This window comes from Dama dama, chromosome 6, assembly GCF_033118175.1.
Source record: "Dama dama isolate Ldn47 chromosome 6, ASM3311817v1, whole genome shotgun sequence".
Lineage (NCBI taxonomy): Eukaryota > Metazoa > Chordata > Mammalia > Artiodactyla > Cervidae > Dama > Dama dama.
This window is the reverse complement of record NC_083686.1, coordinates 36,019,110-36,031,184: the sequence shown is the minus strand read 5'-3', so window position 1 is coordinate 36,031,184 and position 12,075 is coordinate 36,019,110. Positions and strand designations below refer to the sequence as shown.

Here is a 12,075-nt window from a genome sequence, read left to right as displayed (position 1 = left end):
TCAGATGGTGCAGAATCTGCCTGCAATGTGGGAGAACCATGTTTTATCCCTAGGATGGGAAGATTCCTTTGGAGAAAGAAATAAATGGCTACTTGCTCCACTATTCTTTCTTGGAGAATTTCATGGACAAAGGAACCTGATGGGCTACACTCCATGGGATCATAAAGAGTCAGACATCATCTGGAATTATAAGCTCTAAGACACATCCTACGAAATTCTGTCCAAAATTAACAGACTTTAGTGATAAAGAAAAGTGTTCTGAGTCTCAAGGCAAAAGACCAAGCCAGTTAACCAAGGAGAGATTACATTTGCTTCTGACTTGGCAACAGCGACATACAAAGCAAGTTAAAGAGTGGAGTAAAGACACACACACAGGTCTTTCTCATGTGAACATTTTCAGAGTTTGAGAATATGATGGTTTAAAATTTTCAAATAATGACAGCATATTCCAGGTGAAGAAACTTGAGCAAGTCACCGTGTTAGAGGCTCAGAGTAAAGAATAAAATTTTTGATATTCATAGGCTTGTCAATGTCAATATTTTTATAAAATTGCATTGTGATCTGCTTCTATGCTAAAAAAAAAAAAAAAAAAATCAGACCATCAGAAGTTTTTCATTTGGACTTCACATACTTCCAAAGAGAAACCAGTAGATCTATGTATTTGGGTCAGATAAAAATAGTATTTAACCTCTTTGTTAAATGTAGGCTTTACTTCAATATAAATGCAGACAACTAACCACAATAGTATTTGTATTATTATGTTAATTTTTTCTCTGCAAGAGAAAGTACAGAAATTTTCAAATCCTATTCAGTTGTTTTATATATCCAAATGTATAATTTGCTGTCATCAACTCAAGCAAAAATTATTATTATTTTTTTTTTTTTCTATTGATCCAGGCTGGATTTATTTTATTTTTTTTTTTTTCTTCCAGTGGGTTTTGTCATACATTGATATGAATCAGCCATGGATTTACATGTATTCCCAATCCCGATCCCCCCTCCCACCTCCCTCTCCACCCGATTCCTCTGGGTCTTCCCAGTGCACCAGGCCGGAGCACTTGTCTCGTGCATCCCACCTGGGCTGGTGATCTGTTTCACCATAGATAGTATACATGCTGTTCTTTTGAAATATCCCACCCTCACATTCTCCCACAAAGTTCAAAAGTCTGTTCTGTATTTCTGTGTCTCTTTTTCTGTTCTGCATATAGGGTTATCGTTATCACCTTTCTAAATTCCATATACATGTGTCAGTATGCTGTAATGTTCTTTATCTTTCTGGCTTACTTCACTCTGTATAAGGGGCTCCAGCTTCATCCATCTCATTAGGACTGGTTCAAATGAATTCTTTTTAATGGCTGAGTAATATTCCATGGTGTATATGTACCACAGCTTCCTTATCCATTCATCTGCTGATGGGCATCTAGGTTGCTTCCATGTCCTGGCTATTATAAACAGTGCTGCGATGAACATTGGGGTGCACGTGTCTCTTTCAGATCTGGTTTCCTCAGTGTGTATGCCCAGGAGTGGGATTGCTGGGTCATATGGCAGTTCTATTTCCAGTTTTTTAAGAAATCTCCACACTGTTCTCCATAGTGGCTGTACTAGTTTGCATTCCCACCAACAGTGTAAGAGGGTTCCCTTTTCTCCACACCCTCTCCAGCATTTATTGCTTGTAGACTTTTGGATAGCAGCCATCCTGACTGGCGTGTAATGGTACCTCATTGTGGTTTTGATTTGCATTTCTCTAATAATGAGTGATGTTGAGCATCTTTTCATGTGTTTGTTAGCCATCTGTATGTCTTCTTTGGAGAAATGTCTGTTTAGTTTTTGGCCCATTTTTTGATTGGGTCATTTATTTTTATGGAATTGAGCTGCAGGAGTTGCTTATATATTTTTGAGATTAATCCTTTGTCTGTTTCTTCATTTGCTATTATTTTCTCCCAATCTGAGGGCTGTCTTTTCACCTTACTTATAGTTTCCTTTGTAGTGCAAAAGCTTTTAAGTTTCATTAGGTCCCATTTGTTTAGTTTTGCTTTTATTTCCAATGTTCTGGGAGGTGGGTCATAGAGGATCTTGCTTTGATTTATGTCGGAGAGTGTTTTGCCTATGTTCTCCTCTAGGAGTTTTATAGTTTCTGGTCTTACATTTAGATCTTTAATCCATTTTGAGTTTATTTTTGTGTATGGTGTTAGAAAGTTAAATAGTTATTAAAATATGTGAATATTATAATAAAAACAGTTATTATATACTATATTATAGCTTTCTATATGTTCTTATATTGTCTAATATAAATTTCCTTTGTAATTTTATGTATTATGTGAAAAAATATTCTGGAACATATTCATATATCTACTTCTCCAGCTAGAAACTTTCAAGAAAATGTTAAGAATTTCAGGTCAATGTTAAAACAAACTTGAAGACACAAACACACTTGCAACTAGATAATAAAAACATGAAACCCAAAAGTTGACCACAGCTATTTGAAATTACAATTAAAGTATGCACACTGTAAAATAAGTCATTGTGCTATAATTGAGCCTGAATGAGAGTATTGATTTACCAAAAATACCTTTAAATTATATAGACACTCTGTATGTTCACTCAGTCACATCCAACTGTTTATGACTCCCGCGGACTCTAGCCCACCTGGTTCCTCTGTCCATGGAACTTTTTAGGCATTGTAAATATTTTCAAATCTTTTAGCAAAGTACTAAATTAAATGATCTCTCAGGTATTGCTATTCTACTGCCACTGAATTTGTCAAAGAAGATTCACTTTTATTGAAAAAGCTTATGAACTTCTTTTCAATCCTATTGGATTGTAACAGATAATGTCCAAACCAGATTAAGATTGAAAGTTAAGCTAAGAAATTTGGATAATCATCAATGGATTTCACACTTATTTACATCTTAATCATTTTTTTAAATATGTTTAAAGAAAGTGTGTGTGTGTGTTTACATGTACACTTCATTTTAGAGAAACCATAATTAGGGACTATAATTTAGTTCAAATATTTTGAAAAATTAGACATAATAGAACAAGAATTGGGGAACACAAACCTTAAGTATTTCCAACCATTGTTTTAAAAAATAATAATTAGCATAATTCACTCTGGAGAAGATTAAAAAAGTGACTAACCTGTGTGACTGGGATGAGCCAGCACTACATTGATGAAATGATTTCCAGCTTCACAAATCTGTAAAAGATTTCAACATTTGGTGTGATATACTTGGGTCTTTTTTAAAAACATATTTTTAAATATGCAAATATCCATGTAATATATTCCAAGGACCCAAAAGTATGCTATAAGTGTAAGAAGAAGAGATATTGTATTATAACAGTGAAAGAAGCTGTTGTAGACATATGCAGAATCAAAGGAATGAGTCACATTGAGGTAGAGATTTAGAGAATATCCTCAGCCCCATTTGATAGCTATGTTCAGATTGCCTTGTTAATCAGGTCCTGTTGATTATCTACTGTTTATTTGATACAATGCGTAAAATTTTACAGCATCAATAGACAGGTTTTATCACCGAAGATAGATTTGGCATAGGTTTATGTATTCCAGGGTAGTAGTATGGTTCCCAGCTGGTCTCAGCTCAATTTAGAAAACCTAGTGTAAGCAATACTGCTGCACACAGGCACTTGTGTGTCTGTCAGCTGACCCTTTAGGCATGTACACTTCACTAGTTGTCCCTGTTTAGCACGCTACTATGACCTGCTAAGAAGTTTAACTTTTAATGTTTCCTGGGTTAAAGCTGTTTGAATTTGCAACATGTTTCCTCTGAAGATAATCCCTTTGTCTCTCATATACATTTGACATAATTTAATGCAAAGTATGTATTCAGGATATAAGTATTATGTTATTTATAGAAGGTTGTGTTATCCAAAATTTCTGTTGTTTAGAGTATCCAACTTTTCATATTAATGTACCCCATAAATTGCACACTCTTTTAACTCAGTGGCTTTAATGCTAAAATCTTTTGCAATATATCTTATTATTTTTTTCTTTTCAACAATTTCTGGATGCATTTCTTCACATATACTAATAGTCCTATAGATTTTATTTTTGAGCTGACTTTAACATTGAATAACTGGCATATAATTCTACTCTGTAAATTTTAGGAAAGAAATAGATTGAAAGTGAAAATAAGACTCCATTTATCATCACCTAGAACTGTTGTACAAAAAGTCATTTGGAATAATCAACTTCAATAGATTAATTCTCATAGAAGATAATATTCACAAATATATCAAATGTATTAACATATTTGAAGAGTTAGAAAATCATGATTGTTAGCAACCATATTTGTGCATAAAATAATTGTAGAAGAGACTTCTAGTTTTTTTTTTTTTACCACTAGAAAGACAAAGCTAAAAATTGAATTTTCAGATATTATTTTATCTTTGAAATGATTTAAATGTGAATGTGATTAAGCTTGTAGGCTTTTTGCTAGATGGACCTGTGTTTGAAACCTAAGTTCTTTGTTTTTCATTGTTAGAGATTAAATGATTTAGATTTATTCTACATTGATCTCATTTTTCTAAGTTTCTGGGTCACACAGTTTCAGCATTACAAAACATAATTACCAAATTTAATGTTATATTTGTCTAAGTTTTAGGTAGACTACTAGAGCGGCCTTGTAGCACAAGGCCATAACTTGTCTTTGGGCGTCTTTATTCCACCAACCACCATGACCACCCCCAAATATATAACCCCTAAAAACAAGAAATATGAGAGAAGAGAATTTTAAAACTGGTAAATAAACCACATTTTTTATTTTGTTATCTGCTAATGAAATGTTTATATATATATATATATATATATATATATATATTCTATGGGAAAAATCAACTCTATATGCTTAAAGATGACTAGTTTACCATTAATTTAGCAACTCTACTGGAATAAAGAACAGTTGTAATATTCGTAATTTTTACCTTAAGCACTGGTTTTCAAAGTCTAGGCAATGAGTGACTCCAATACATATAGGTGGCAATGCTAATAAATTGAAATAAAAGTATTTGATTTAATTTCTTCTTGGATCAGTGCTAAGATCAGGAAATCCAGTCAGTGCTATAAAACTCAGTATATAGTTTTATCACAGATTAAAATTTCAGGGCAGATTAACTTTGAAACACTGCAATATTTCTCAGCATGATTCACACATTTCTCCTGAGTTGATTCTTCCCTAAATTAAATATCTTCATTTGGCATATTATATGTTAACACAACAGCTTCATAAATATTAGAGCTTGTGGGAGCTGCTAATAGTAGATTTGATTTAATAGTCTTTAAATTATAAATTATTGTAGATAATAAAATATGTGAATACTATCTACTTTGAGCCATTTGTGGCTCCTATGTAGCACATATTATGAAGGAAGTTGTAGAGAATCATAAATAGTAAGGAAACACTGTCCAGATATATTTACAGAAGTTATATCCAAATATTATATCCAAAAGAAGCATGATTTTCTTCACTATAGTAATATAACAAATAAATATGAAAATATTTCTGTCGTGTTGCTCATATACAAATTGATAGTTTGCAACAATTTTACTTTTTTTTTCAAAAAGTTTAATGTAACTAAAAATAAGTTTATATATTTTAAACAACTTACAGAAAGAGAGATAAGCAACTCACAGATATTACCAGAATTACTGTAGTTGTGAAGAACAAGATGGCCTAGATTTTAAAATTGTACAACAGTCTGAATATACTTAATACTACTGAACTGTACACTAAAAATAGTTAAGATAGCTAATCTTATGCAATTGTTTTTTTACCACAATTACAAGAAGTCACTTGGTAGAGTGTTCTGAGTGAGAAAGAACATTAGAATGATAAATGATAAAAATTCAAAAGGACTTATATCTGAATGCTTGTGGGTGGCTTAAAGTTAAAAATATTCACTTGTGCTTTATTTTATATAAATTTATTGACTACTTGTTGCTCACACTAGCATTCATTTAAAAAATAGAATGTTGTTGAATGGTTTAATAGTTCACTCTCTTCAGGATTATCATTAGGTGAATAAGTATTAAATATGAAATTTCAAGCTAGTAGAATAGACAAAATCTATTTTTACATAGAAAACTCATCTTTTTTTTTTCCATTTATTTTTATTAGTTGGAGGCTAATTACTTTACAATAAATCATCTTTTAAAAAATGTTTTCATTCAAAACATTTGTAATGAAAACATTTTTACTTTCTTCAGCACCCTTTGTACTCTCAGTTCACTATTTCCATTTTATTTTTAATCAGCACAACTAAACATTTAGCAATGTACAGTATGGGGAATGTTAAATTTTATTAAAACACAATGGACCTTGGTTAATATATCAGAAGTGACATATTATGCATTACATTGTACTCCATAGATTTTTCTGAAAATGCATGAGTGTGTGTGCATGCTTAGTCACATCTGACTTTTTGTGACTCCATGGACTGTAGCCCACGAGACTCCTCTGTCCATGGTCTTTTCCGGGCAAGAATACTGGAGTGGGTTGCTTTTCTCTACTCCAGGGGATATTCCTGATGACCCAGGGTGATGGAAGGTACATCTGCAGTTTTGGCAGGATCGTTTACCACTGAGCCACCTGGGGAGCCCAAACAGAACCATCCAAATTAAATCCCATTGTTTTCAGGTTGAAAGAAGTGATTGATTCAGAATATACAGCATTTCAATCTTAAGATTCTTATTGTTTACTGCTAAGTGAAGTAACCCCTTGACTGTATCTGCAGTTTCACTCTCTGTGGTTTCAGTTACCCACAGTCAATTGTGGTCCAAAAGTATTGAACAGAAAATTCCAAAATTTAAAAATTCTTAGATTTTATGTTGTCCACCATTCTGAGTAGCAAGATAAAATTTCAAGTCATTCTTCTCTGGACATTCTCTTAGTGTGCTTAATTTATAAATTAAATTTTGCCATAGGTATGTTCAGAAAAAATACACGATATGTATAGGGTTCTATATCATGATATGTGATGTTCTATATCATGTATATCTCTGATATATGAGATCTTAAACATTCAATGAGGGCCTTGGGATGTGTAACCTACAGATAAGGGGAGACGACTATATTGCTCCTCAGCATGTTGGCATTGTGGCAAATATGCCAGTGGTCAATGAGCCAAAGGGTTGAGGGAGACCAACTTTCTGGGATATATAGTTTATATATTATTCCCCTAACAAGCTTCATCATGTTAAGCATTCTCAGCTTTAAATAGTGAAATTGACATATCCACAGGGGAAAAAAGAAAACACCATAATACAGAATTTATTGCCATCAGCTAGTCAGGATGTCACATTATGAAGTAAAAATCCTTTTAGTTTCCACAGTAAAAACAAGCAGTCTTTATTTTATGACTGCATAATATTTTATAGGATAAATATAATCTATCTTATTTCTGCATACATGTTATCTCTACAGTTTTATATGTATTATTAATTATTGGCAACTCTAATATCTTATAACTATCATTTAAGCAATTTGGTAGTCATTTTACTAACTAACTGATTTGAAATACAGAATCTGCTAAAATGTTTCTATCACTTATAAGTTTGAGCTTCAGATATTTTTATTTTGTCTATTTATAATGATGATAATAAAATAATTATAATTTTGTTATGTTTATATTTCCTTAATACATATTTCAAGAATAAAGAAAATCAGGATAAATAAATAATTAGAAAAAGTTTCACCTATAAAGTATATCAATGCTTCTGAACCTGGGAATTTAGTTTCCTTTTTTTTCCTCTTTGAAGTGTTCATTTCTACTTCAAGGTATAAGACACATCACATACACAGTAACACTGCATGACAATATAAGCTAATATTATACTGTTTCAGCATTCATGAAGTCTTTTAACTTATGATAATTTATATTACCATGATCATAAAATTATAGTACTTTATTCTAATTCCTAATCTCTACTCTTTTATTATGAAACTGACATATATTATTCCATTCATAAAAAAGATAATATGCATGTATTTCAGAAGAAATGCATTTGATATATTAATTATTAAAATATTTAAATATATATATATATATATAGTTGAAACTTATGACTGCCAACCTATGATTTTTTCATTGAGTTCATTTTTTAAAGTACTGTAAAATACACAGCAAAGCTGAGGAGAAGTTACAGAGATTTCTCATACATACCCTCCCCCTCTATATGCATAACCTTCTTCTTTAGCAACACCTCCCACCAGAGTGTACATTTGTTACATTTGATGAACCTGCATTGATACGTCATTATTACCCAGTGGGCACAGTTTACATTACAGTTTACTTGGTGGTGTACATTCAAATGTACATTTAAGATTTAAATATATCATTAGGTTTTTCATGGATTGGTAGCTCATTTCCTTTTAACATTGAATGCTATTTTATTGTCTGGATATACCACAGTTTATTTTTCCATTCACCTATTGAAGGCTAACCATTACTGCTTCCAAAATTTGTCAGCTGTCAATAAATCTGCTTTAAACATCCTTGTCCAAGGTTTTGCATAGAGATATGTTTTCAATGCCTCTGGAGAATACTAAGAAGCATGATTCTGGATCACATGGTAAAGATTAATTTAATTTTGTAAGAAATACCAGTCTTTTTAAAATGGCTTTACTGTCCTCATCAGCACAAATGATAGTTCCTGTTGTTCCACATCCTCTCCAGCCTTTTGTATAATTAATGTTCTGGATTTAGGCTATTCCAATAGGTATTTTGTGGAACCTAATTTATTAATTTGCATTTCCTTGATGTAAATGATGTGGAGCATCTTTTCACATGCTTTTCTGTCATTGATATATCTTCTTAGATGAAGTGTTGGTTAAAATCTTGGTCCATTTTTAACTCAAGTCATTTTGTCTTTTGTTAAGTTTTAAGAGGAGTTGAAAAAAATATTTTGGATAACCATCTTTCATCAGATGTGTCTTTGCATATCTTTTTTCTAGTCTATGCTTGCTATCTCATTCTCTTGATATTGTCGTTGCAAATCAGTTTTATATTTTAATAAACTAGTTTATCAGTTATTCCTTTCATGGATTGTGTTTTATATAGTTTAGTGTTTCATTGTCAAGTCTGTGATCCATTTTGAGTCAACTGTGTGATAAGTGTAAGTTCCAGGTCTAGATTTTTTTCTTTATTTTTTTCTTAGCATGTGTATATCTAGTCATTTCAACACCACTTATGATTATCTTGGCTCCATCGTATTGTTTTGACTCTAACCAATATACTTTACTTTTGAAAATGAAAAACTAAAGGGTTTTAAATAAAATATCAAACATCATACTTATATTACTGTATAATAAAATGATACATTTGTTAGTTATTTTATTAATTTTTCCATGACTCTAGTATTTTATTGTATAAAAATACCTATAACAGATGATATTTTAACTAAGAAAATTGTAACTCAAAGTCTAATTTTGGAATTGATTTAATGTTTAAAAATAGGATATCTTTATATCTCTGACACATCTCATTACCACAATTTTGGGGATATCTGCATTTTTTTAATCTGTAGAGCTTTTATGAAATACTGTACAACATAATAGTATGCACATATACAATAAGAATATAGTGTAAGAATAGCACAATAAAGTAAAATTTTAAAAATAAACATATTTTACACATGATAACTATGTAGTTCATTATTGTAAAAAAACTAGTGATGATTATTTTTAGGATTTTTATATTAGTTTTGATATTATATATTAATATATGTATATAATTTATAATTATATATTTTTATAATTATATTTCAAATGACAATTTTATGGTTATAGTAATAGCTGATTTTAATTTAAATCATTATTTTGCTTAGGTATAAGTCAGTGTAGGTGAAAAAATAAGGACAATTATAATAAATTATGATGAAATAGCAAAATACAGTATCTGTTAATTTATATAATCAATTTCTTAAACTAGTTTTTTTTAAGCAAGTTATTTAGGAAGCAGCAAGTTCAGCCTGATTTAGGTACAACACTTGACTTCTTTTTATGTTATTATTTATATTAGATATATCAGGGACTTTGAGAAGAAACTAAATGATAAGAAAACATAAAGTCATAGATTTAAATCTCCAATAAAGAGTAAATGTATTTTTTTTATTGATGTCTCCAAATAGACAGAAAAGTATCAGAAAAAAATTGTCACATCCAAGTCTGAGCAAAGTGATAAAAAATATTTAAGTTTGCTATATCCTTTTTCATCCCACATTTATCTTGTCCACAAATACTAAATTCAAGCACTTCCCTAGCCTTTCTGTGGTTTCGACAGCAGGGTCCCACTCTCTCCAACCTTTATTAAAACCTATCATATATCATTCTCAGAATCCTCCCCTAATCAGAAATTGCTGTTCTATGCACAATGTTTTTTTTCAGCTAGATGTTATAAGAGCAGCTATAACTTCTTGATAAGAGCCCAATTTATTACTTTTCCAAGAGTATTTGCATTTTAATAATGAGGAAAAAAAAGCTCAACCTAAATGAGTGAATAACAAATGGTGACAATGAAGACACAGAGGTAAAACCAGGGAGAAAAACTATTTCCATCACTCAAATATGAATTTTTCTCAAATTTTAGTTTTCAAATTTAAATTTTATTTGTTACTTATTTAATACTTTAATTCAAAATTATTTTTTCAAAATTTAATTTTCACTCAAAATGTATATTTCATCACTTAAAATACAAATAATAGGCTATATGTACTATCAAGTTTGATAGCTGGGTCAGGAAGATCCTCTGGAGGAGGGTATTGAACTCCACTCCAGTATTCTCGCCTGGAAAATCCCATGGACAGAGGAGCCTATTGGGCAGTAGTCCATAGGATCACAAATTGTTGAACACGACTCAAGTGACTTAGCACACATGCATATGAACCATAGGCTGTTATGCTCTTAATGATATAGTGTGTGTGCCCTGTCATGTCCAACTCTGATAAGGTAGGAATCTTCAATTTTGTGTGATTATAAGAGAAATCCACACTAAAACCATAATCATAGAACACTAGCCAATCTGATCAAAGGACCACAGTCTTGTCTAAATCAATGAAACTAAGCCATGCCGTGTGGGGCCACCCAAGACGGATGGGTCATGGTGGAGAGGTCTGACAGAATGTGGTCTACTGGAGAACGGAATGGCAAATGACTCCAGTATTCTTGCCTTGAGAACCCCATGAACAGTATGAGAAGGCAAAATGATAGGAAACTGAAAGAGGAACTCCCCAGGTCAGTATGTGCCAAATATGCTACTGGAGATCAGTGGAGAAATAACTTCAGAAAGAATGAAGGGATGGAGCCAAAGCAAAAACAATACCCAGTTGTGGATGTGACTGGTGATAGAAGCAAGCTCCGATGCTGTAAAGAGCAATATTGCATAGAAACCTGGAATGTCAGGTCCATGAATCAAGGCAAATTGGAAGTGGTCAAACAGGAAATGGCAAGAGTGAATGTCGACATTCTAGGAATCAGCAAACTAACGTGGACAGGAATGGGTGAATTTAACTCAGAAGACCATTATAACTAATACTGTGGGCTGGAATCCCTTAGAAGAATTGGAGTAGTTATCACAGTCAAAAAAAGAGTCCAAAATGCAGTACTCAGATGCAATCTCAAAAACGACGGAATGATCTCTGTTTGTTTCCAAGGCAAACCATTCAATATCATGGTAATCCAAGACTATGCCCCAACCAGTAATGCTGAAGAAGTTGAAGTTGAACGGTTCTATGAAAACCTACAAGACCTTTTAGAACTAAACCCCCCCAAAAGATGTCCTTTTCATTATAGGGGACTGGAATGCAAAAGTAGGAAGTCAAGAAACACCTGGAGTAACAGGGAAATTTGGCCTTGGAGTATGGACTGAAGCAGGGCAAAGGCTAATAGAGTTTTGCCAAGAGAACGTACTGGTCAAAGCAAACACCCTCTTCCAACAACACAGGAGAAGACTCTACACATGGACATAACAGATTGTCAACACCGTAATCAGATTGATTATATTCTTTGCAGCCAAAGATGGAGAAGCTCTATACAGTCAGCAAAAAACAAGACCAGGAGCTGA

At 32.1% G+C, this 12,075-nt stretch overlaps 1 protein-coding gene across 1 annotated transcript in view; it reads right to left on the bottom strand.

Annotated features, from left to right (window-relative positions):
* TECRL (trans-2,3-enoyl-CoA reductase like) overlaps positions 1-12,075 on the bottom strand; it is a 147,978-nt gene that overhangs the window by 10,818 nt on the left and 125,085 nt on the right. Inside the window, exon 9 of the mRNA XM_061145267.1 lies at positions 3,139-3,196. Coding sequence (XP_061001250.1) covers positions 3,139-3,196 — 58 coding nt within the window. The remainder of the gene's footprint in view (positions 1-3,138; positions 3,197-12,075) is intronic.